Source organism: Oryctolagus cuniculus, chromosome 15 (genome assembly GCF_051225735.1).
Source record: "Oryctolagus cuniculus isolate XC-2025 breed Fujian yellow rabbit chromosome 15, ASM5122573v1, whole genome shotgun sequence".
NCBI lineage: Eukaryota > Metazoa > Chordata > Mammalia > Lagomorpha > Leporidae > Oryctolagus > Oryctolagus cuniculus.
Genome location: NC_142881.1, coordinates 70,539,800 through 70,563,616, shown reverse-complemented (window position 1 = coordinate 70,563,616; position 23,817 = coordinate 70,539,800). Strand labels below are relative to the sequence as shown.

General features: G+C 46.7%; 2 protein-coding genes across 10 annotated transcripts in view; both read left to right on the top strand.

The window, feature by feature from the left end:
* The window catches only part of LOC127482741 (transmembrane protein 254), a 70,155-nt gene extending 53,128 nt beyond the window's left edge, over positions 1–17,027 (top strand). The window contains exon 5 of the transcript XR_016221012.1: positions 15,887–17,027. The gene's annotated coding sequence lies outside the window, so the exon portion shown is untranslated. The remainder of the gene's footprint in view (positions 1–15,886) is intronic.
* On the top strand, positions 7,084–17,027 carry LOC103352281 (transmembrane protein 254). 9 transcript variants are annotated; one of them, XM_070057928.2, is made up of 5 exons: positions 7,385–7,665; positions 8,885–8,988; positions 9,786–9,845; positions 15,052–15,174; positions 16,573–17,027. In XM_070057928.2, exons 1-4 carry the CDS (start codon positions 7,561–7,563, stop codon positions 15,170–15,172), a joined length of 390 nt encoding a protein of 129 aa, XP_069914029.1. In that variant the 5' UTR covers positions 7,385–7,560; the 3' UTR covers positions 15,173–15,174; positions 16,573–17,027. The 9 variants fall into 9 exon arrangements, with proteins under 9 accessions (XP_089169700.1, XP_069914027.1, XP_089169701.1 ...); XM_089313574.1 differs by lacking the exons at positions 7,385–7,665; positions 15,052–15,174; positions 16,573–17,027 and adding exons at positions 7,084–7,287; positions 12,190–14,740; XM_070057926.2 differs by lacking the exons at positions 7,385–7,665; positions 15,052–15,174 and adding an exon at positions 7,086–7,287.
* Positions 17,028–23,817: the final 6,790 nt, after the last annotated feature.

The following is a 23,817-nucleotide window of genomic DNA, read 5'->3' as shown; positions in this document are numbered from 1 at the left end:
CAAAAATAAATGGTTTTCAGAAGTCAGCATAAGGGGCCAGCATTAAGGTATAGTGGGTATGGCAGCATCCCACACGGGTGCTGGCTCATGTCCTGGCTGCTGCACTTCCCATGCAGCTCCCTGCTAATGGCTTGGGAAAGCAATGGAAGATGGCCCAAGGGCTTGGGACACTGCCACCCACATGGGAGACTCAGAAGAAGCTCCAGGCTCCTGGCTTTGGCCTGGCCCAGCCTTGCCTGTTGCAGCCATCTGGGAAGAAGATTCTCTCTCTCTCTCTCTCTCTCTCTCTCTCTCTCTCTCTCTCTCTCTGTAGCTCTTTCAAATAAAAGAAATCTTAAAAAGTCAATATAAGTCTAACATCATACAGTAATTAAATCATTGAAATAATTCATTCAAAACAGCCAAAACCTCCATAGAATAGTTTGAGAACTGGACATCTGAAAGGAGACTAGGGCTGAGAGAAAACAAACTAAAATTAAGTTGGGGAGCCGATGCTGTGGCATAGTGGGGAGAGCTGCCGCCTGCCGTGCCGGCATCCCATATGGACACTGGTTCATGTCCAGGCTGCTCCACTTCTGACCCAGCTCTCTGCTACAGCCTGGGAAAGCAGTAGAGGATGGCCCAAGTGCTTGGGTCCCTGCACCGCATGGGAGGCCTGGAAGAAGCTCCTGGCTCCTGGCTTCAGATCAGTGCAGCTCCAGCCATTGCGGCCAGTTGGGGAGTGAACCAGAGGATGGAAGATCTCTCTCTCTTCCCCCCTTCTTCTCTCTCCGTGTAGCTCTGACTTTCAAATAAATAACTAAATCTTTAAAAAAATTAAGTTGGACCTAGCCCGGTTTCCCTGGCTTTTTTTTTTTTTTTTTTTTTTCATGTAATTCAAAGTTCATTACCTCAGCACCGTGAATTTCCACTAGATGGTGCCTTTCCCTCTTCCATCAAACTTGTTTCAAAGAATATTTTGACCAGGTGAATTCACTTGCTTTTATGCTCTCCCCAACTCCAGGCAGTCACTTCTATTCTCATGCCATTATTTAGACATCACTGGCAAAGGTCAACATACCAGCTCCCACACTGCCCAATCTTAGGGTTCACCTTCTAAATCATCAACCTCTATTGCACAATCTCTCTTTTTCTACCTGAACAACTCAGGAGAGTTTACATATTTTTCCTGTGGACCTTGACTTCGGGGGATGTTCACGGAGTAGTGCATTGACCTTGCTTTGTTAAGATTTACAGGCGTTGCTGGGGCATAGTAGGCTGAGCCTCTACCTGCATCACCAGCATCCCAGTTCCAGTCCCAGCTGCTTCTCTTCAGATCTGGCTCTGTGCTGTGGCCTGGGAAAGCAGTGGAAGATGACCCAAGTGCTGGGGCCCCAGCACCCGCATGGGAGACCAGGAAGAAGCTCCAGGCTCCTGGCTTTGGATTGGCCCAGCTCTTACTGTTTCAGCCATTTGGGGAGGAAACCAGCAGATGGAAGACTTTTCTCTCTGTCTCTCCCTCTCTCTCTCTGTAACTCTATCTCTCAAATAAATAAATAAAACCTTTAAAATGTGATTTATTTATTTGAAAGCCAGAGAGAGAGAGAGAAAGAGATCTTGCCTCTGTTGGTTCACTCCTCAGATGGCTGCAATGGCCGGAACTGCGCAGATCCAAAGCCAGGAGCCAGGAGCTTCCTACAGGTCTCCCACACTTATGCAGGGCCCAAGGACATGGGCCATCCTCCACTGCTTTCCCAGCCCACAGCAGAGAGCTGGATCAGAAGTGGAGCAGCCAGTTCTCAAACTGGAACCCATATGGGATGTCAGTGCTTCAGGCTAGGGCGATAACCTGCTAAGCCACAGCTTATCCTATATGCCTGCCTATGACACCAACACACACCCAATCCTGTGTATTGAGCCCTGCCGTGTAGGTGTGACCAGCACAAACATAGTCCTTGAAATCAGTATTCAGGTGAACTTTAGAAACACATGCCTCCCAATTATCACCTACAAGGAAAAGCCAGAACTTGGGGGAACTCCTGGCAGCTCTATGACCTGGCTCCCACTCCCGTTCAGCTTGGCCTTGGAGAATCCCCACTGGCCAACTGTGAGCTCCCACCAGGCTTGTACATGTCTGAGAACTGAAAAACTCTGTCCTGCCAGCCTGACACCTGTTTCAAGTGCTACAGGAAGAGTTCCCAGTGATGCTGGAAGAAAATGCTTTGACCACAATCAAGTTATCAGCATGACAATTTTGATAAAGATCATCAGTTTAAAAAAGAATAGCTGGCGCCGCGGCTCACTAGGCTAATCCTCCGCCTTGTGGCGCCGGCACACCGGGTTCTAGTCCCGGTCGGGGCCCCGGATTCTGTCCCGGTTGCCCCTCTTCCAGGCCAGCTCTCTGCTGTGGCCAGGGAGTGCAGTGGAGGATGGCCCAAGGTGCTTGGGCCCTGCACCCCATGGGAGACCAGGAGAAGCACCTGGCTCCTGGCTCCCGCCATCGGATCAGCGCAGTGCGCTGGCCACAGCGAGCCAGCCGCGGCGGCCATTGGAGGGTGAATCAATGGCAAAGGAAGACCTTTCTCTCTGTCTCTCTCTCTCACTGTCCACTCTGCCTGTAAAAAAAAAAAAAAAAAAAAAAAAAAAAAAAAAAAAAAGAATAAAACAAAGTGCGGTAACAAATGAACTTGAGATTCTGGTGCTCTACAGAGTGGACTTGTGTTTCCTAAATGTCTTTTCTCTGGACTTTTTATTATTATTATTTCCCAGAAGTTTGGAATTTTTTTCACTTTTGGGATCAATGACTTATATATTCATTTCCCCCATTGTTTCTGTGATGTCAACAGTTTAACTTAAAGTCCAAACCTATGTTCAGTTCGTGGTTTACCTGTTCAAAATGTAGCATTTTCAGGGCCAGAGTTGGGTGCAGTGGGTTAGGCTGCTGCTGTCTGCAATGCCAGCATCCCACATGGACATCAATTTGATTCCTGGCTGCTCCACTTCTGATTCAGCTCCCTATTAATGTGCCTGGAATGCAGTGCAAGAAGGCCCAAGGCTTTGGGCCTCTGCACCCACTTAGGATACTAGAAGAAGCTCCTGGCTTCAGCCTGGCTCAGCTCTGGCCATTGTGCCCATTTGGGGCATGCACTGGTAGATGAAAGATCTCGACCTCCATATCTCTCCCTTCCCCCCACTTTGTCTCTGTAACTCTGCCTTCAAATAAATAAATAAATCTTTATTATTATTTGAAAGGTAGACTTACATAGAGAGAGGGAAAGACAGATCTTCCATCTGCTGGTTTACTCCTAAAAGGCTGCAACAGCCAAGCCTGGGCCAGGCAGAAGCCAGGAGCTTCATCCAGGTATCCCATGTGGGTGCAGGTGAAGTAACACCTTGACAGTACGGATTCCATTTTGGGGAACCTGAGACTCCATTCTGGGAAGGTGCCCCCCCCCACACACACACCGTGAGGCTCTGCTCTGAAACTATGGTCTAAAACAGTTGAACAATAGCAGTCCACTACATCACACTGGCAGAGCATAGAAACCCCCTAGCATGATCGCTCAAGCTTGGAAGTGGATAGGCTGCACCTGGGTTAATGATAAAAATGTAATTTGTCTATGCCCTACATATGATTAAAATGAATACCTGGATTAATGTCAAGATTATAATTGAAATTGTTAAGATTGCAACTGGCATTGTCAAGATTATAATTGATACTCGTTTCGCATCGGTTTTAGGTCAGCTTGACCCCCATAACCATGTATTCCCCCCGATCCTAGCAACCATGTATTCCCATCCCAATTTTGCAGTTTTTGCCTTTATAAACCCTGTTGCTTTGGGCTTCAGGGTCGAGAGTTCTTTTGGGCATGAGCCCACTCTCCACCGCCGGCAATAAAGGACCATCAAATTTTATCAATGTGTGGTGCTCCTTTGATTACACTCACTCAGGTACAACACAGGGGCCCAAGCAACTGGATCACCCTCTGCTGCTTTCCCAAGCACATTAGCAGGGAGCTGGATCAGAAGCGGAGTTCCAGCCGTTGTGGCTATCTGGGGAGAGGACCAGCGGATGGAAGACCTCTCTTTCTCTCCCTCTCTGCCTCTGCCTCTCTGCCTTTCAAATAAATAAATACATCTTTAACAATAAGTGGCACCACTGGGAAACAAATGGATGCCCATATGGGATGCTAGTATCGCAAGCAGCAGCTTAACCTAGTGAACAACACTGGCCCTAATAAATCTTTTTTTCTTTTAATGTAGCATTTTTTTCCATGACCTGACATGTTAAAGCCACAGCCCATCAGTTTGGTGAATCCGGTAAACTGTAAACTGGTGATTCATCAAACTGACTTCCAGCACACTGAGTTTTCCTAATGATTTTCTGTCAAATGCCCACTTAATGAGATTGCAGTTTCTTTATCTTTTTCTCTTTCTTTCTTTCTTTCTTTCTTTCTTTTTTTTTTTTTTTTTTTTTGACAAGCAGAGTTAGACAGTGAGAGAGGGACACAGAGAAAGGTCTTCCTTCCATTGGTTCACCCTACAAAGGCCACTACAGCCAGAGCACTGCGCCGATCCAAAGCCAGGAGCCAGGCGCTTCTCCTGGCCATCCTCCACTCTCTACTAGGGCCACAGCAGAGAGCTGGACTGGAAGAGGAGCAACTGGGACAGAATCCGGTGCTCCAACCAGACTAGAACCTGGAGTACCAGCGCCACAGGCAGAGGATTAGCCTAGTGAGCCGTGGCGCCAGCAATGAATGTGCATTTTCCCAAACCCAACTTTAGCTACCTGCTTGACCCTTTCTCAGACATCTCAATGCTTAATCCACTAGACTGCAACAATAGTAAGAACAACAGCCAACATTACTTTTTTACTCTGTGCCGCCTCTCACCTAACCATGAAGCAGTTATGAACGAATGTCCTCCATACCCAATTCCTGCAGGAAACCTACTGAGCATCATCATCATCAGTCATCACAATGATTTGAGCTTTATACCCTTGGGCAAGAAACCGCCCTGGTCCCACCCACATCTCAATACCACCTCCTGGGGCCAGCGCTGTAGCACAGTAGGCTAAGGACCTGGCCTGGAGTGCAGTATCCCATATGGGCGCCAGTTTCAGAACTGGCTACTCCACTTCCGATCCAGCTCTCTACTATGGCCTTGGAAGGCAGTGGAGGATGGAGCGAGTCCTTGGGTCCCTGGACCCGATGAGACTGGGGGTGGGGTGTTGGGGGAGATTCTGGCTCCTGGCTTCAGATCAGCACAGCTATGGCCATTGTGGCCAATTAGGGAGTGAAACGGGCAATGGAAGCACTCTCTCTCTCTCTCTCTCTCTCTCTCTCTTTCTGCCTCTCCTCTCTCTGTGTAACTCTAACTTTCAAATAAATAAATAAATAAAAATTGATCACATTTGTGAGCTGGAAGATCAGGCCTCCACCCCACCCCGAGTGACCTCATGCCCCTATCTGACCACACCTCTGTGCTCACCTGCCAGTCACGGTAATTAACCTCTTGTCTGGAAAGGCAGGGACAGCCCTGCATTGAGTGGAATATGGAATCAGAAGAGTTTTGATCTGCGGACAATTTCACAGTTTCTTCTAGCAACAAAATTTAATTTCACATTGTTTCTTCTAGCAACCAAAAACTACCCTAATTCTCCTGATGCACGATGCTTTCTTCATGTTGTTCTCCCCATCCGATGACACTGGGAGAGTGTCGGGTGTTTGCTGTGACTCAGCACATGCCCATCCTGCTCTGCAGACATCTCATCACACTCCTCTGGCGCTACTGCACAGCCCTCTACTGCTGCACTACGTGTGAATTTACATGTGGGAGAGGAGAGTTCCAGTCCTGGCTGCTCTGCTTCCAACCCAGCTTCCTGCTAATGTGCCTGGGAGGCAGCAGATGGTCCAAGTACTTGGGTTCCTCTTCTCCACACGGGAAACTCAGATGGAGTCTTCCTGACTGTGGCTTCAGCCTGGTGCTGGCCCCATCCCAGCTGTTGTGAGCATTTGGGGAATGCACCAGAACATGGAATGGTTGTCTCTGTCTCTCTCTCTCCTGCCTCCCATCTCTGTCACTCTGCCTATGGTAACTAAGAGTACCTAAAAGGTAATCTATAGAAGTGAAATTGACACTCAGATGCAATGATGGTTTACAGCCCTTGTCTCTACAGTTTGTTGAACTCTTTACTTAGTGTAGGGATAATGAGTATAAAGTAAACTGAAAATAAATCTTTGTAAAAATTAAGATTCGATGGCTGGTGGCGCAGCTCACTAGACTAATCCTCCAGCTTGTGCGCCGGCACACTGGGTGCTAGTACCGGTCAGGGCACCGGATTCTGTCCCAGTTGCCCCTCTTCCAGGCCAGCTCCCTGCTGTGGCCAGGGAGTGCAGTGGAAGATGGCCCAAGTGCTTGGGCCCTGCACCCCATGGGAGACCAGGAGAAGTACCTGGCTCCTGCCATCGGATCAGCGCGGTGTGCCACCTATGGCGGCCATTGGAGGGTGAACCAACGGTAAAAGAAGACCTTTCTCTCTTTCTCTCTGTCCACTCTGCCTGTCAAAAAAAAAAAAAAAAATTAAGATTGGGACTAGGAGAGGGAGGAGGAAGAAGGATGGGAGCGTGGGTGGGAAGGATCACCATGCTCCTAAATCTGTATATATGAAATACATGAAATTTGTATACCTTACATAAAATTAAACTCGTTCCTGGAGGCCAGCCTTACCCTGATACTCAAGCCAGACAAGAACACAACAACAAAAAACTACAGACAAATATCTCTGATGAACATAGATGGAAAATTTTTAATATACTGACAAATCAAAATTGACAGCAATCAAAAACATCCGTCATGGTCAAGTGGTCATAGTTCAGGGATGCCTATAATATGTGGATGCCAGGGCCACAGGTGGTGGCCTATTCCACTGCACCCAGCGCCGGCCCCTATTTATCTTTCTTTAAAAAACATGTATGTATTTGAAAGACAGCGTTACAGAGAGCGACGCTTGGAAAGGGTGTCCCCTACAGATAATGACCAGGCCAAGACGCGGCTGGTCGGGCCACCCCCTTGCTTGGCAAGCCCGGGGCCCTCCTCCCTCCTCGCGGGTTGGGCGGAGCAGCCGCCCAGGCCCGCCCCTGCTGGTCCTACATCCACTGCACTGGGAGCAGAGCCGGCCGCGCAGCCCAGTAAGGAGCTGCGGCGATGGCGATGGCGATGGCGATGGCGGCAGGCAACGCGGCCTACTTTCAGAGGGGCAGTGTGTTCTGGTTGGCGGTCATCACGCTCTCCTTTGGCTACTACACGGTAGGGGCAACCGAGTTGGGACAACCGCCTGGAGCGAGCGCTCCTGGCACCCAGGCCTCCGCCTCCTTTGGAGGAGAGGCCGCGCAGGCGCAGTTCCAGCTCTCTCGCCTCCCAGCGGGGAGGGAAGACAGAACCCGGAAGGAGGCGCAGGCGCAGTGGGCTGCCAAGGCTTTTGGCAGGTGTTGGAGGCCCTGCGAAACCGGTTGGCCTACTTTCCTCAGGTGGGGGCGGGCACACTCCCCACCTGAGGACTGAGCGCCTGGGTCTTTCACGATGGTGCTGGCGAACTCGAAGGACGCAAAGGATGCTACCGCCTACTTCCGGACGGCCAGCCCGTTGCCCTCGCTGGTCACGGGGCTGGGGCTGGGATACTTTGCGGTGAGGCGCGGGGCGCGGACGCGGGCGCCTGTGTTTTGGCCCTCCGGGATGTCCTAGCGCGAGGGGCGCCGTGGGAACGGCGTCGGTGCGCATGCGCGCCGTGCGGTTGCCTAGGTTACGAACGCCAGCGGAAGCTAAGCCGGGTTTTAGAAGGTTTAGAGTGTTTGAAGCAGGGGTGTTGCTTGGAAAACGGCGGATAAAGCCAAGGGATGGCTAGGATTTCACTGGTGAGCAAGAACCGGTGTGACAGCAGGAGGACAGCTCTACTGCGGGGAGGAGTGACTTTCGTCTCACTTCCAGGATAAGGAAGGGGAAAGACGCCCGGAAACCGGTTGGGGAAAACCGGTATCATGTAGGAGGAAGGCGAAGCTATTTTGGATCTTTCCCGGGAGATCCTGGAACCTGGACGGGTGTCATTTCCACAGCGGCGTCGCTCTGACCACCTCCGCCCTCCTTTCACCGTGTGCAGGATGGAGGCGTGGGACTCTAGTTTTCCCGAGTGCCCTTTCTGTGCCAGGATCCCGCGACCCTGTTCGAACACACAAGCTGGGAAACTGAAGATTCGAGTTGGGATTTAGTGGAACTGGCAGATGCCAGCCCCTCTCCACCGCGCGGTTAGGAGGCCGCAGTGATATGTTATACTTTATTGGAATATTGGGCTTTAAACAGCATCCTGGGAGAAGTAGTGTTGCCTTTGGTGCAGATCTAAGTGGAGCACTAAACTTTGGAGGGGTTGACAGTGATTCACAGAAAGGCTTGTAACAGAGCCTGAGGAGGAGTTGGTAAGGTCACCACAAAAACCTTACATGAACGAGGAGTTGCTGTTAATCCTTCGCGAGTCTGATTTTCCGAGTGTGTCTGCGTGGTGTGCAAGAGTGGAAGAGCATGATTCTAACTGCGAGATTGAGCCCAAGCCACCATTTGCAGGACAGAAGCTGGCCAAAGCACGCAGACTCCTACAAGTCTAGGAAATAATGTTTGGGGTGGAATTCATGAAAAATCGGATCCGCTCCACCAGTGCACGGAGCCTGATCATCACCTCGTTTTTTTGTGGCACACATCCATTGGAGCTGCTTTTTAGAAATACAGGAGGGAGATTCAGGTGCCCTCCTTCAGACCCTGTTTCCCCAGTAGTTACTTTGGTAGAATCAGTGTTCTTTCCTACCTGCCGGTCTTCAGGTGCCCTAATGGTTTCTCTGTGCCTCTGGTTCTCTTTCAGTGGGTTGTCCTCTGGCCGCAGAGCATCCCTTATGAGAGCCTTGGGCTCCTGGGCTCGTTCACTCAGTACCTGGTGGACCATCATCACACCCTCCTGCACAACGGGTAAGGAGAGCTGCAGAAACGACACGCTGGTCTCGCTGGAGACCTTGAAGGCCTGCAGTTGCCTTTAGGTAGTGAAGAATGGCGCTAGTTCACGTTTAGGAATCTTTCCAGATTTCTGTTAGATTTTATCATCAGACAATCCCCCCCTTAAACTAGACTGACTTGTAGAAATAGGTTTGGGCCGGCATTAACAGGTAAAGCCGCCACCTGCAGTGTCGGCATCCCTTATGGTTGCCGGTTCGAGTCCCGGCTGCTGTACTTCCAATCCAGCTCTCTTCTATGGCCTGGGAAAGCAGCAGAAGATGGCCAAGTGCTTGGGCCCCTACACCCATGTGGGGGACCTGGAAGAAGCTCCTGGCTCCTGGCTTGTGATTGGCCCGGTTTCAGCTATTGTAGGTATCTGGAGAGTGAACCAGCACATGGAAGGCTTCTACCTCGCTCTTTCTCTCTCAGCCTCTGCCTCTCTGTAACCCTGCCTTTCAAATAAATAAATAAATCCTTATGAAAATTTTCTTTTTCTTTGATACAGAGAAATTTTCCATACACTGATTTCGCTCCCCCTGATGCCCACAACAGCCAGAGTTGGACTAGGCCAAAGGCAGAGCCAGAAACTCCATTCAGGTCTCCCACGTGATGGCAAGAATCCAAGTACTTGAGCCATCACCTGCTGTCTGTCAGGGTGTGCATTGGCCAGAAGCTGAATCAGAAACAGAGTTACCGAGACTCGAATCATACACCTGAATGTAGGATGCTGGTGTGCCAAGGGCAACTTAACCTCTTTGTTGTTGTTGTTTCAGGTATTGGTTTGCCTGGATGATTCACGTGGCAGAGTCCTTGTATGCCATGGTGCTGTGCAAGTAAGTCATTATTTAGGTCCTGGTCACCTTTCTCGTGGTATCTGGTAGAAGCTGAGCCACCACATTTAAATAATTCATGCACGCCTAGGCTGAGAGCACTCTGAGGTAGTGTGGAGTACCCATGCCTGATGCTGGGTTTGACGCAGGAATACTCAGTAAATGTTCGGTGAGTGAGTCCATTTAGTTTGTGGTAGTTATTATTTACTCCGTTAGTGCATTAGGCTGACTGTTATTTTTTTTTTTTAACTTTTTTTAATTGTCTGTACAGCAGCACCTAGAACAAAAGATTAGGAGTCTGCCTCCTAGTGTGCGAAAGAGCTGAGTTACTTTCCTAGGCCGGTAATCTCCTATCTTGATGCCACAGTGAACCACCTGAGGAGCTGTTTCACTGTACATGTCTGGTTTCCACCAGAAAAATTGATCTGGCAGGTCTTGCTTCAGACCTACAAGTCTGTTCTTTCTGGAAGGTCTGCAGGTAATTCTGGAGCTAAATGCAAGTTAAAAGCCCCCAAACAGACCCTACTCAGCAGATGCTACTGTAGGTGACTACTATGTGAGAGTACTGAAAAAGATTCTTTGTACTTTTGGACAATTTGTTCTCCCCTCCGGGACCGTCTGCTAGTGGGGTCCTCAGGGAAGTCCTGTTCCTTTGCTCTCCCACTGGGCAGGCTGAACCCATCTCTGTGCTTTGGAGTGACACAGTCGCCCTTTGCCAGAGTGCAAGGGGATTTCCAGGTGGCTTTGTTGAAACTGTTCTCTGGGCTTGAGACTGTGGTAGGAAATGCCCAAGCGTTCTGAGACTCCTTCCCAGTGGCCTCTTGGGCCTCCCTGAGGTCTTAGCTGAGGACATGTGTTTGGCCCAGCCCCACAGCTTGACAGCTCTAGTGACTGGCATTTGGAGCCTCTAATGAAAACCAAAAGACTGTGTTGTGTTGTACACTTCTTTGAAGGGAGAAGGAGAACAAGCCCAGGGAGGTTGCGTCTCTCTTACTGTGTTCCTAAAACCGGTCCTTTAAGGATCTAACGTGTTAGAATGTGCCATAGCTCACTATAAATCAGAATTAATACTCCTTTTGATTTGTGAGATCAATGAAAGAGTAAATAAATTTGAATGCAAGAATACATGAAGACATGGTATAACTTTGGAGCTTCCCAAATCCTACTGCCCAGGAATAACTACTTGTAATATTTTGTTGAGTTCCCTTTTGTTTTAATCCATACCTGTTAACTTTTAATCCAGTCATCATCCTGTAGGAAAGAGTACTTTGTGCTGTATGTAGATACAGAAATAACCTTGGAGGTGGCAGGAAACTAACATTTACTAAGCACTCTCCATGTGCCAGTCCCTAAGCAGAAGCTCAAGGACACAATCAGGCTATAATATAGTCTCTTAAATCCCATGTTTTAAAAATACATACCTTTCTGAATTTCTTTTAACCAGAGATAAGATTGGACTATATGTTTGACTTTATATCTGCAATAATCATACACTTAAGCACTTTGCCATGTTTTTATTTTTTTTGTATTTCATTTTAAAGATTTATTGTATTTATATGAAAGATTTGCACAGAGAGAGAAGCAGACACAGAGAGAGAGGGGGGGGTTTTCCATCCTCTGGTTCACTCCCCAGTTGGCTGCAATGGCCAGTACTGCACTGATCCAAAAAAAGGAACCAGGAGCTTCTTCCGGGTCTCCCATGCGGGTGCGGGCCCAAGCACTTGGGCCATCTTCTACTGCTTTCCCAGCCATAGCAGAGACCTGGATGGGAAGTGGAGCAGCAGGGACACAGCACCGGCCCCGCCATGTTTTTTTTTTTTTTTTTCCCCTGCCATATTTTTAAAATAACCTTGAAGGCAGGCACTTGGCCCTGCAGTGAAGATGCTACTTGAGGGACGACACTGTGGTGTAGCAGGTAAAGCCTCCGAGACCTGCAATGCTGGCGTCTCATATGGGTGCTGGTTGGAGTCCTGGCTCCTCCACTTCCCATCCAGCTCTCTGCTCGGGCCTGGGAAAGCAGTGGAAGATGGCCCAAGTCCTTGTGGGAGACCCGGAGGAAGTTCCTGGCTCCTGGCTTCGGATCGGTGCAGCTCCAGCCGTTGCAGCCAATTGAGGAGTGATCCATCGGATGGAAGACCTCTCTGCCTCTCCTCTCTCTGTGTAACTCTGACTTTCAAATAAATACTTTTTTTAAAAAATGATGCTACATGGGACAGCCCCATCCTATATCAAAGTGCCAGGAATCAGATCCTGGCTCTGGTCTTAATTCCAATTTCCTGCTGATGCACACCCTCAGAGGCCTCAGATGATGCCTCAAGCCCATGGGTCCCTACCACTCATGTGACAGACCCAGATACTGACCGAGTTCTCAGCTCCTGGCTTCAGCCTGCTCCAGTCCTGGCTGTTGGTGGCATTTGAGAGTGATCCAGCAGGTAGGAAATCAGTTTCTTTCTCTCTCTCCCTCTCAGCCTTTCTGCCTTTATTTCAAATAAAATAATTTTTTATAAAGTTTGGTGAATAGTTTTAAATTTTGGAAACTATTCCTCTAGTTGTATATTCCAGAATTCATTTAGCTAAACTAGCAGTGAATATTTAACTTTAAAAAACATTTTTCTTTTGTTAATGATTGTTTAGTTTTATTTGAGAGAGAGAACTCCACTCCACTCACTCATGCTCCAGATATCTCCAGTAGCTGGAGCTGGGCCAGGGCCAAAGTTAGGCTCCAGGAAAGCAATCCAGGTCTGCCTTTGCAATCCAGGTCTCCCACAAGGCAGGGACCCTACTGCTTGAGCAATCAGCACTGTGATGTGGGAGGCAGATTTTTTATCACTGGGCTAAATGTCTACTCCCTGGGTCTTAGGTCTTTAATCTACCTGGAACTGACTTTTTGTGAGAGACAAGTATTCAACATTATCTTGATATTTCTATATGGATGCCCTGTTTTCCCCAAGCCACTTCTTGAGACTTTCACTCTTCATTAATGTGCTGTGGCTTATAGCCACATATATGTCTGTGTTTCTGAACTCACTGTTCTTTTCTGTTGGTTTGCTTCTTTGTCTTGGGCCAGCATAACATTATCTTACAGTAGTAGCTTTGTAATCACTGACACCTGATGGAGCACGTCCTCTCACCTTGTTCAGAGTTACCTGTTCCTGGGCCTTTGCACAGCCTTATGCATTGTCATGTGCTACAAAGATGAAAAATTTATCTGTTGGCATTTTTATTAGATTGACCATATGAATTAATTTGTAGCAGAATGGCATATTTCCGTTATTAAGTCTTCTAAACCAGGAAAAATGATTTGTCTCCATTTCCTTAGAGTTTTGTGATGTTTTTCCTATTCTTTATTTGGTTAATATCCAGCTTCCTGTACTTTCAGATGTTGTTATAAGTGACTTTTCCTTCATTTTATCATTGTTTGATGGTAGCATATATGCATATAGTCAGTTTTATATATTGACCTTATACGTAGCAACCTTAAAAATTCATTTATTAATTCTAATAGTTCATCTATAGATTATTTTCAGTTTTCTAGTCATCATTCAAGTGTCTCTAGAAACAGTTTTATTTTTTCTTCTCAGTTCAGTCCCTTTGCTTTGTGTTTCTTCCCTGTTGTACTAACTCATACTTCCAGTGCATGTTGCCTAGAAGTGGACATGATGCCTGGTTCCTGATCGCCAAGCTGTCAGTGTCCTTGCATCATGTTTATTCTAGAGTTTTATAGATCTCCTCTGTCAAAATGAGGATGTTCGACTGTATATCTAAGTCTGCTAAGAACTTTGAAGAATGGATGTTGAAACTTATCAGATATTTTTGCATTTTTTTGGATTTATTAGTTTATTTGAAAGTCAGAGTTACACAGAAAAAGAAAGAGAGGCAGAGAGAGAGAGAGAGTCTTCCATCCGCTGATTCACTCCCCAGTTGGCCACAACAGCTGGAGCTGGGCTATCCAAAGCCAGGACAGGAACTTCTTCTGGGTCTCCCACATGGGTAAAGAGGTCCAAGGAGTTGGGCCATCTTCTACTGCTTTCCCAGGCCACAGCAGAGAGCTGGATCTGAAGTGGAGCAGTCGGGACTCAAACCTGTGCCCGTATGGGAAAGCAGCTCTGCAGGCAGCGGCTTTACCCACTATGCCACAGCACTGACCCCTATTTTTTGCATTATTAAAATGTATAATCTTTCTCCTTTCATTTATTGATAGAAAAAAAACCATTTGTATATATGCATATAGAGTTTGCTTTGAATAAAAGGTTTATGCAAGTGAGACTTAATTCCATACACATGAGCCTGCAGCAAGCCATTCACTTAAGCTGAATCATTTTCTGTTGAGCTTTCAGACAGTTGAATGACTGTATAGTAACACTATGTTCCAGTTTCTTTCCTAAGCACTTTGTGTATATATCTCATAAACCAAGTGGGACAGATACTACTACTATGACTGTTTTTCACATGAGAATACTGTTTCTGAGAGCTACTAGTGATGTGCCCAGGACACAGCTGGCGGTGGCCATGCTGGGATTCACATCTGGTACAAATCTTCACATCTTCAGACACTTGCTCTGAAGCCATACCAGTGCCCATCTCCTTTCCAGTCATCTCATGAGAAACCGTGTTATAATGCTCTACCCTGCTCTACCTGGACAGTAGCCAGACTAGTTCCAAGGAATAGTGTACCATCCTAAATACATTTATTAGGAAGCAAGGAAGAGAAAAAATAAATTGCCCCTTTAAGTTAAAAAACCAGGGTGGGGAGGTGGTAGACAGATGGAAGTATAGAAAAAGTATAAAAATTAAAAAAGAATAAGGCCAGCGCCGCAGCACACTGGGCTAATCCTCTGCCTGCGGTGCCGGTGCCCCAGATTCTGGCCCCAGTCTGAGCGCCGGTTCAGTCCTGGTTGCTCCTCTTCCAGGCCAGCTCTCTGCTGTGGCCCGGGAGTGCAGTGGAGGATGGCCCAAGTGCTTGGGCCCTGCGCCCACATGGGAGACCGGGAGAAGCACCTGTCTCCTGGCTTCGGATCAGCGCGGTGCGCCCACCGCAGCGGCCATTGGGGGGTGAACCAACAGAGGAAGGAAGACTTTTCTCTCTGTCTCTCTCTCACTGTCCACTCTGCCTGTCAAATAAATAAATAAATAAACAATGCTTCCTGTGAAACCATAAGATCAAAATTATGGTGCTTATATTTTGTACTTTTTTTTTTTTTTTTTTTAGGTATAAAGGAATCACAAATGGTCGGGCTCAGCTACTCTGGTTCCTACAGACTTTCTTCTTTGGGATAGCATCTCTTTCCATCTTGATTGCTTACAGACCAAAGCGCCAAAAACAAAATTAAAAGCCAATATACAGAAGTTTCCTCTACTTAATTCAGACACCTTTCCAGGGTGACGGGGACTGCCATTTTCACTCAATGATATTTCTGTTTTGTAAAAAGTTTCCCTCAAAGCTATCTAGGACCCTGCAGTTACTCATTTTTCGTATAATATGCTGTGGTTGAGCTTGAATAGACCAGTTAGTTAACAAGGAAATAGGAAAAGTAAATACAAGTTTACAAGTAAATTAAGGAACTAGGAAAAGATTTTAGCCTTCAGCTCTGCATACTCAGCACAGAAGAGGGCTTCCCCCCCACCTTCTTAAGGGCCTCTGGCATTGTGGGCTCTGCTGTCATCTGGGCTGAGACACACGCTTGCTAGATTTGCTTGTTGGTTTTTCTTTGCTCCTTTCCTTCTTGTTAAAACATCTTGGCCGCACTACCACCATGTTAGCTCTCCTTCCCTTAAATTCTCTCCATCTTTCTGGACCAAGAGGTAGGGACACTTCTACAATACATCAGTTCCTTATACATTTGTTAGGCACCTCTAAGGCAGAATCTTACCCTTTCAAACTTCTGTTTCTCAAATTACAGAGAAAAATAAGGAAGTTGGAACGGGCAGACTGAGTGATCACATAGAGGCACGCTGAGAATCAGGGCTGGTGGCCTTCCCTGCTGCTGACCGAAGTGTCCTTTCCCTACACTGGACCCCGGGACACGGTGCCCTGTGGCTCGCAGGGGTTGATTGCTGCTCCAGCTCAGGGTGCAGCTTAGCTCTACTTCCCCCACCTTACCTGTCCCCCTGCCGTGCACGGAGTTGTTTGACCAGTGTTGATTGCTGACTTCACTTTCTACTCGTTCATTATCATTCCAATTTTTATGTGAAAACTACAGGACTCATTGCATACACTGTCCTCTCAAAAGACAGCCGCAAGACCTTTGGCTGACTGTGTCACCGCTTGGTGAGACTCCTGGTGGGAAACCTGTCTCTTTTTCATGCTTTCATGTTCTCCATCACTGTCTCCAGACTCCAAGTGTCTTCCTCCAGCTCTGAAGAGTCTAGCTCACGGTTTATCCATCAAGTTAGTGTCTTCCATTCTGGTGGATATATCTTACTACTGTTGACTGGTGGGATGACTCTGTCACCATTAGGAGCCATTAGGCCTCCTTCCCTAGAGGATGGCTTACTTGTTCTCTTTGGACTAGTCTTCATACCCCTTCCATAATATGGGGAGGGGGCAAGTTATTTGTATTAAGCAGACATTTATGAGAAACAACTACCTCCCCCAAAAGAGAGCTTCCAATTGAAACCACAATATAAAAGATTATGGACTGGGGCCACCGACCCTGTTGCATAGCACGTTAAACCTCCACATCACACATGGGCACTGGTTCCAGACCCAACTGCTCTGTTTCTGATCCAGCTCTCTGCTAATAATGTGCCTGGGAAAGCAGCAGTGGATGGCCCAAGTCCTTGGCCTGCAGCCTCGTGGGAGACCCAAAAGAAGTTCTGGGCCTGGCTTCAGCTTGTCCCCGCCCCAGCCACTGTGGTTATTTGAAGAGTGAACCAGTGGATGGAAGATTGCTGTCTTGCTTGCTCTGTCTTTTAAAGAAAAAAGAATACGGACTATGAATTGTTTCTGGTGGTATTTGTCTTAAAGTTTTTCTCTAGTTCTCTTGTGATTATGAGTTGCTTTTCACTAAGGAACCCCATTTTTGACCATGGAGTTAAGCATCATGGAAATCAAACCCAGTTTTTAAGAAGTCCTTTCCAAAGAGAAATAATAATGACTAATATTGGTGGTGCTGGGGACCGTGCTATCAGGTTATTGAAAGAAATGGATTAATTTAAATAAAATGCTGTGAGTTATCTCTTCAACCAAGTGCTTTTTTGTGTTTCTCAGTTTTGATATATTATCACATATTTGATTCTGTCTCAAATAGACTTTATGGGGCTGTTTGTATGGTTCAAATATCAGTTTTTCACTGACAGAGAAATGCAGAATGCTGTGGTTTCAGGGTATATCCCTCTTAGGTTTATAGAGGCCCACTTTTTTTTTTTTTTTTTTTTGACAGGCAGAGTGGACAGTGAGAGAGAGAGAGACAGAGAGAAAGGTCTTCCTTTGCCGTTGGTTCATCCTCCAATGGCCGCCGCAGCCCACGCACGGCGCTGATCCGATGGCAGGAGCCAGGTACTTATCCTGGTCTCCCATGGGGTGCAGGGCCCAAGCACTTGGGTCATCCTCCACTGCACTCCCTGGCCACAGCAGAGAGCTGGCCTGGAAGAGGGGCAACCGGGACAGAATCCGGCACCTCAACCGGGACTAGAACCTGGTGTGCTGGTGCCGCAAGGCAGAGGATTAGCCTAGTGAGCCATGGCGCCAGCCAGAGGCCCACTTAACTCTTGCACACACACTGAGGCACTGGGGTGGACACCAGTGTGTTTGAATTATAGGACTTCCTCTTGTTTTCATTTCATTCAGCATTTGATAGAAACTCTGCAGCAAGTGAAGAATTTTCTGGCATTTTCTTTCAGTGCCAGAAGTATAAAATCATGCCATCTTATGTGGGATTTTACTATGGTGGGGTCTTAGCAGATGGTGCTGGCTGTTCAGATCATAGACCCATCCACAGCCTCACAGTGAGGGGAGGTCACTTACACAGCATCACACAGGAAGAGGCCGATTCTGGGCCTTGGGACGCTCCCTCCCTTGCAGCCCAGGAGCTTTGATATCTGTGAAGGAAAAAATAAAAATGGAGGCATCTTTATGTTGTAGTCTTAGCAATGATATGAGAAAAATAAAAATAAAAAAAAACAGCTTTGAGTCTGAGAAAAAAATCAGAGGCATCTTACTGGAATCGACTTGGAAGGCAAATGGACTAAATTGTTTTCTTCCCCACCCTAAAGATTTTCAGAGCGTGCATACTTCGGAAAAATAGAAAAAAGGACCAAAACAAAACAAATTGCTTCACAATTTACTAACAGGCCCGATTTATAAACTAACAGTATTTCCTACATTCAATATGCTATGACTCAATAGAGCTCAAGTCTAAACATGTTTGATCAGCCACAGTGTTAACAGCCTTGAGTTTAAGAGGTCGTGTTCCAGATAGGTGAAGTTTTTGTTTTAGCGAACAGCTTGCTTTTCTTTTTCTTTCTTTTTATGTCTTTACACTGAGAGTCCGAAAACTGCAGAGAAGTTAGGGAGCCTGCAGTTGAGGTATAAAACAATGGAACAGAAGAAAACAGCCCAGAAATAAACCTGAGCATTTACCAGTCAATGGATCATCGACAGAGAGGCCAGGAACACACAGGAAAGGACGGTCTCTTCACTCAGTGCTGCTGAGAAGAAATGAATGTCCACATGCTGAAGGATGAAATTGGTCCCTTGCCACATGCCATTTGCAAAAATAAAAATGCATTGAAGACTTAAATCTAAGATCTCAATTACTAGAGGAAAATAGAGGGGGCAAGTTCTATAACGTTAATCTGGGTGATGGTTTTATGGCTCTAATCCCAAAAGTCCAGGCAACAAAAGATAAAATAGACAAACGGAAAAGCTTCAGCACAGCCAAGAAAATGATTAACAGAGCAAAGAGAAAAACCTACAGAATGGGAGAAAAATTTTTGCAAAGCATACATCTAATAATATCCAAAATATGCGGGAACTATACAACTCATAGAAACAAAGCATGCGCCAATTACTAACGGTCAAAGGACCTGGATAGACATTTCTGAAAAGAAGACATAGAAATGGCTCAGCATCATTGTTCTAAACACTGATAATAAAATATCCAAAGCCCACAGCTTTTTAAGGCAACCATTGTCCCCATTTTACAGCTAGAGAGTTAGAGACATGAAGGGAGTTCCTGCCAAAGATGACTGACTAGCTCGGGTGGAGGACTCCCCCCGCTCCTGCGATGGACCTGAAGAAATAGAAGCTTCAGGTTGCAACCTGATCCTTGCACCAGGTTAGCGACAGCACAGGCCATGTGCGTGAGTGTTAGCAACATAAAACCTCACTGGGGATGGGATGTAGTTTATAGAAACAAATAGGCAGCCCTCAGGCATTTGCTGCACCAGGCTCCCAGCCCAAATGTGGATTGTATTATTATTTTTCCTTCAGGGTTTAGAGGTGAAAATCTCTGGACTAGTGGATGGGCCTCAAACAGGGACACACTAGTGGGGTTCACAGGAGCCTGGAACTCCATCCAGTCTCCCACATGGGTAGCAAGAGCCCAGGCACTTGGGTCATCTTAGTCTGTTTTACCAGGTGCATTAGCAGGGAGCTGGACTGGGAGTAGAGCAGTGAGGATTGGAACCAGCACTCTCATGGAATGCCAGATCACAGGTGGTGGCTTAGCCCACAGCGCAATGGTGCTAGCCCCTAATTCCACTTTTCTATAAGCTTTTTGAAGTATCCTGGTAGACAAGGGCCTGGCCTTGGCCCTGTCCCAGTGCCGAACATCAGATATCGTGGTTGATTCCCCAAGGGCAGTAGGTGGATTGGCCTCACGAGAGGAGCTCTGAGGACATCAAGTCGGCTCAGTGACTTAAGCCAATTTTCACTTAATTCTTGACAGTTTGCCAGCAAGCATTGGGTTGCCTACATTCCATGTTGCTCTTTTAGGAGGAAAAAATCTGAATCCAAAACAGTGTGGAGAGCCAACTGAAATCTACACGGGTTTGTAAACATGACAAGTCATTACCAGGGGAGAGAAAGGCCCAGTCTGGCCAACTGCGGAGCTCAACTTGGATGCCTTAAAAAGCTTGCTTTATTTCACTCAACGTAACTAGAAATGCATTAGACTCCACAGGATTTGAGATGATATCATGTTTGCTGTTCACTTTAGAATACTGAGAGAGACTGCAGAAACACACACACACACACACACCCTGCCTCGTTTTACTCTGGGAGATGATCGGAGGACGTTGAGGATAGCAGTCACCAGTGTAGTGGTGGCAGACCTAGGTCCCAGACCCCTTGCTGTTTCACCAAGCTGCAGTGTTGCATGAGACATCCAAAGTAATACTCTCAGCTCCCAAATATTCTACAGATGCTGTCCAAGAATGATGCATTCAGAATGAGAATAGTTTCTGTCATCGTTAGCTGCCTCAGACCCCCACATCCTGTTCATGTTATTGACATCTGCCTTTCCTATGCAGTATCCATAGCAATGCACAAATATTGGAAACCCTCCTCAGACCCTGGGGTTTTCTTGCCATTGGATAACGATGCAGCAGTACTATGTTGCACATGTACACAGAATGGGGGGTATTTATAGCATTTATGGAGCTTTACCATCTGCACAGCCAGGGAGTTTGAAAGCTGGGTTCTGGGTGTTACAGAGTATTTCCTAGGAAACTGAAAAATAAATACATTATGAAATTTTGGTTTTCAATGTGTTACTGATGGTGTCTTGGCATCCCGTCAAGCCTGCTGCAAAATACACTTTGCACCAGAAGGGGCATTTCTTGTGTAATCCATTGTGTCCTTGGAATCCGCAAGAACCCCACCAAATGACTTCTGTGTTAATAAGAGCATATAATAATTGAACACTCACTGTGTGCGAGGCATTATGCTAAGAGTCTTGGTTGCATTCTTCCATTTAATCTTCACTTTAACCCCTGGGAGGTAGGTGATGCTGTCCCTTTTTTCCTAGTTAGAAAACAGGCCTGGGCTGGTGCCACAGCTCACTAGGCTAATCCTCCGCCTGCGGCGCTGGTACCCTGGGTTCTAGTCCTGGATGGGGCGCCGGGTTCTGTCCCGGTTGCTCCTCTTCCAGGCCAGCTCTCTGCTGTGGCCCAGGAAGGCAGTGGAGGATGGCCCAAGTCCTTGGGCCCTGCACCCCATGGGAGACCAGGAGGAAGCACCTGGCTCCTGGCTTCAGATCGGCGCAGCGCGCCGGCCGTCCATAGCAGCCATTTAGGGGGTGAACCAACGGAAGGAAGACCTTTCTCTCTGTCTCTCTCTCTAACTCTGCCTGTCAAAAAAAAAAAAAAAGAAAAGAAAAGAAATGAAAAGAAAAGAGAAAACGGGCCTGATGAATGAAGTAGCTTGTTTATTTCAGAACTAGTGAATGGTAGCACCAGGATTCAAACCTACATCCCTGTGACTCCGAAGGGCCTGTTTGTAACATGTGTCCAGAGGCTACATAAATAACAGAGGCAACCACAGCATAAAATCACTCTGCAATATCAATAGAGTTACAGTGAAGTATGTTTTCCTGGGAAATACACTTTTAAAACGAACTCTAACCTCTGATTCCTTCTATGACTATAGAAATTATTCCATCTCTCCCTCAAACAACAGATCCATTTGAAATGTCTCTCCAAAATGGCATCTGTTAAGAAACTACAGCACTTTACTTTGAGCTTAAACAAAGTTCTTACCAGAAGGGGTTAATGCAAGAAGAGGAGGAAAGGTCAGCCCAGGAATACAGGGTTGGGTGAGAGGTTTGCTATGGCTAGCAGGCATCAGTGGCACTGAGGGCCTCCGGTTGGGCATGATCAGGCCTTTCCCCTGAGCAGATATGTGTGACATTCCCCCACCCCACCCGGGCTCTGTCACTATGGGGGAGATTGGACTGAGCAGGTCAGTTGTAACTGCCCACCAGGTGTGTCTATCCAGACTTAGTGGGGCAAGTCAGTAAACAGACGTTGACCTTTAGGGAAGGTGAAACAGACACCAGGTATCTTCAAATAAGATCAAGGTGGAGAGTAGGAGGCTGCTAAGCCTGGAGGTGGCGGGGCAGCCAAAGCCGTGTGCCCAGGAGTGGGCGGACTAAGTCCTCCATGGGGCAGCACGGAGTGGGGCGAAGCCAGTTAGCTTGCAGCAAGCTAACTCGGCCTCCATATTTAGAAGTTCTAAAGCAAAGGTTCTTACCCTGGGGTCCACTGATGGGTCAGCAGACCTGAGGATTTGTTTGTTTGATGAAACCCCTCTACATTCTTCAAACATGAAGGGCAGCTCTTTCTATGATTATCATTGTTGTTAATTACTCTTTAGAAGTTGAAATTGAGGGGCCTTAAGCTGCCGCCTTCAACACTGCCATCTCATTTGAGCTCTGGCTGCAGACCCAGCTGCTCCACTTCCAAGCTGACGATCCACCTGGGAAAGTGGAAGAAGGTGGCCCAAGTCCTTGGGCCCCTGCCACCCACATGGGAGACCCTAGTGGATTTCCAGGCTCCCACGTTGCAGGCTTTGGCCTGGTCCAGCCCTGTGCTTTGCAGCCATTTGGGGAGTTAACCTGTGAATGGAAAATGGATCTCTCTCTCTCTCTCTCTCTCTCTTTCTTCATAACTCCACTTTTCAAATAATTAACAAGCAAATATTTCAAATCTTTTAAATATTTTAAGAATTGAAACTGAGAACATTTTTAAAAGCTTGTTTAATGATTCATTTGAAAATAGCAACAGTGAATGAATTGCCATGAACACATCTCAGCAGTAGTATGAAATTAGCTCTCACCTAATGGGCCCCTTGAGATCGGCCTTAAAGTACAAGTTGTAGGATATGAAAGGGCATAATGAAATACTTAAGATAAAGTTTGCTATGCTTTATAATATCTGATGTAAAGTGTGTTAACCACTATGGAATATGTTAAAAATCTTATAAAAATTTGTTTTTATTACATGATGCATTTTATCATATAAAATATTACTATATATAAAATACACATAAAATATACCCTGAATTTTGGTATTATGAAATGTGTTAAATATCTTAGAAAAGTTTGCCTAATATGGAGAGCCTTGTTTCCTTGGTTAACTGTTTACTGTCTCCACTTACTACAGAAAGAGTTAGTTTTTTTTCCTATGTAATCTGCCTAGAGAGCAAAGATCCTGTTTCACCAGAATAATTTTCTGGCCTTTGTGTTGATTTTATTATGCAGCTGATTATTTGATTTAAGAAAACAAGATTTTTAAATTAGGAGACAGCTGAAGTTCATTCCACTCATGTTACTCTCTGGATTTATTTTTAATTGTTTTATTTTTCCCTTTCAAATGAGTAGACAAATATCATTTCTCACAAGTACCTATGATCCTAATGTAAGTGTTCAAATGCCCTGTTGGTTTTGGATTATTGCTCTCCCAAAATCAATCCTAAATATTAAATAAAATTTCAAGGATAGCTTTCCTAGGAAGTCCACTGGAAATCCAGAAAGCTTTGATACTGAATCCCCATAGAAAGAGAGGTGCCAGAAATAATTAGGTTTACTTGGTGTTACCATTGATGAATTTCACAGGAATAAATAAAATTAGTTTTGATCAAAAGAAGAAACTGTAGGACAGACTTGCTTTCTGTGGCCAACTAAGCATTGTCTGCAGCACACCCTATCTCCTGATGCCTTGGGAAAGTAGCTGATAGAAATGCAAAATAGGCCGGCACCTTGACTCACTAGGCTAATCCTCAGCCTGGTGGAGCCGGCACACCAGGTTCTAGTCCCGGTTGAGGTGCCGGATTCTGTCCCGGTTGCCCCTCTTCCAGGCCAGCTCTCTGCTGTGGCCAGGGAGTGCAGTGGAGGATGGCCCAGGTGCTTGGGCCCTGCACCCCATGGGAGACCAGGAAAAGCACCTGGCTTCTGGCTCCTGCCATCGGATCAGCGCGGTGTGCCGGCCGCGGGGGCCATTGGAGGGTGAACCAACGGCAAAAGGAAGACCTTTC

Bases quoted from the DNA above. Each gene is read 5' to 3' on its own strand.
- LOC103352281 (XM_070057925.2), top strand. From the start codon at position 7,561: ATGGTGCTGGCGAACTCGAAGGACGCAAAGGATGCTACCGCCTACTTC. The intron at 7,666-8,884 runs GTGAGGCGCGGG...GTTCTCTTTCAG, and splicing joins TGGGGCTGGGATACTTTGCG to TGGGTTGTCCTCTGGCCGCA. The intron at 8,989-9,785 runs GTAAGGAGAGCT...TTGTTGTTTCAG, and splicing joins CACACCCTCCTGCACAACGG to GTATTGGTTTGCCTGGATGA.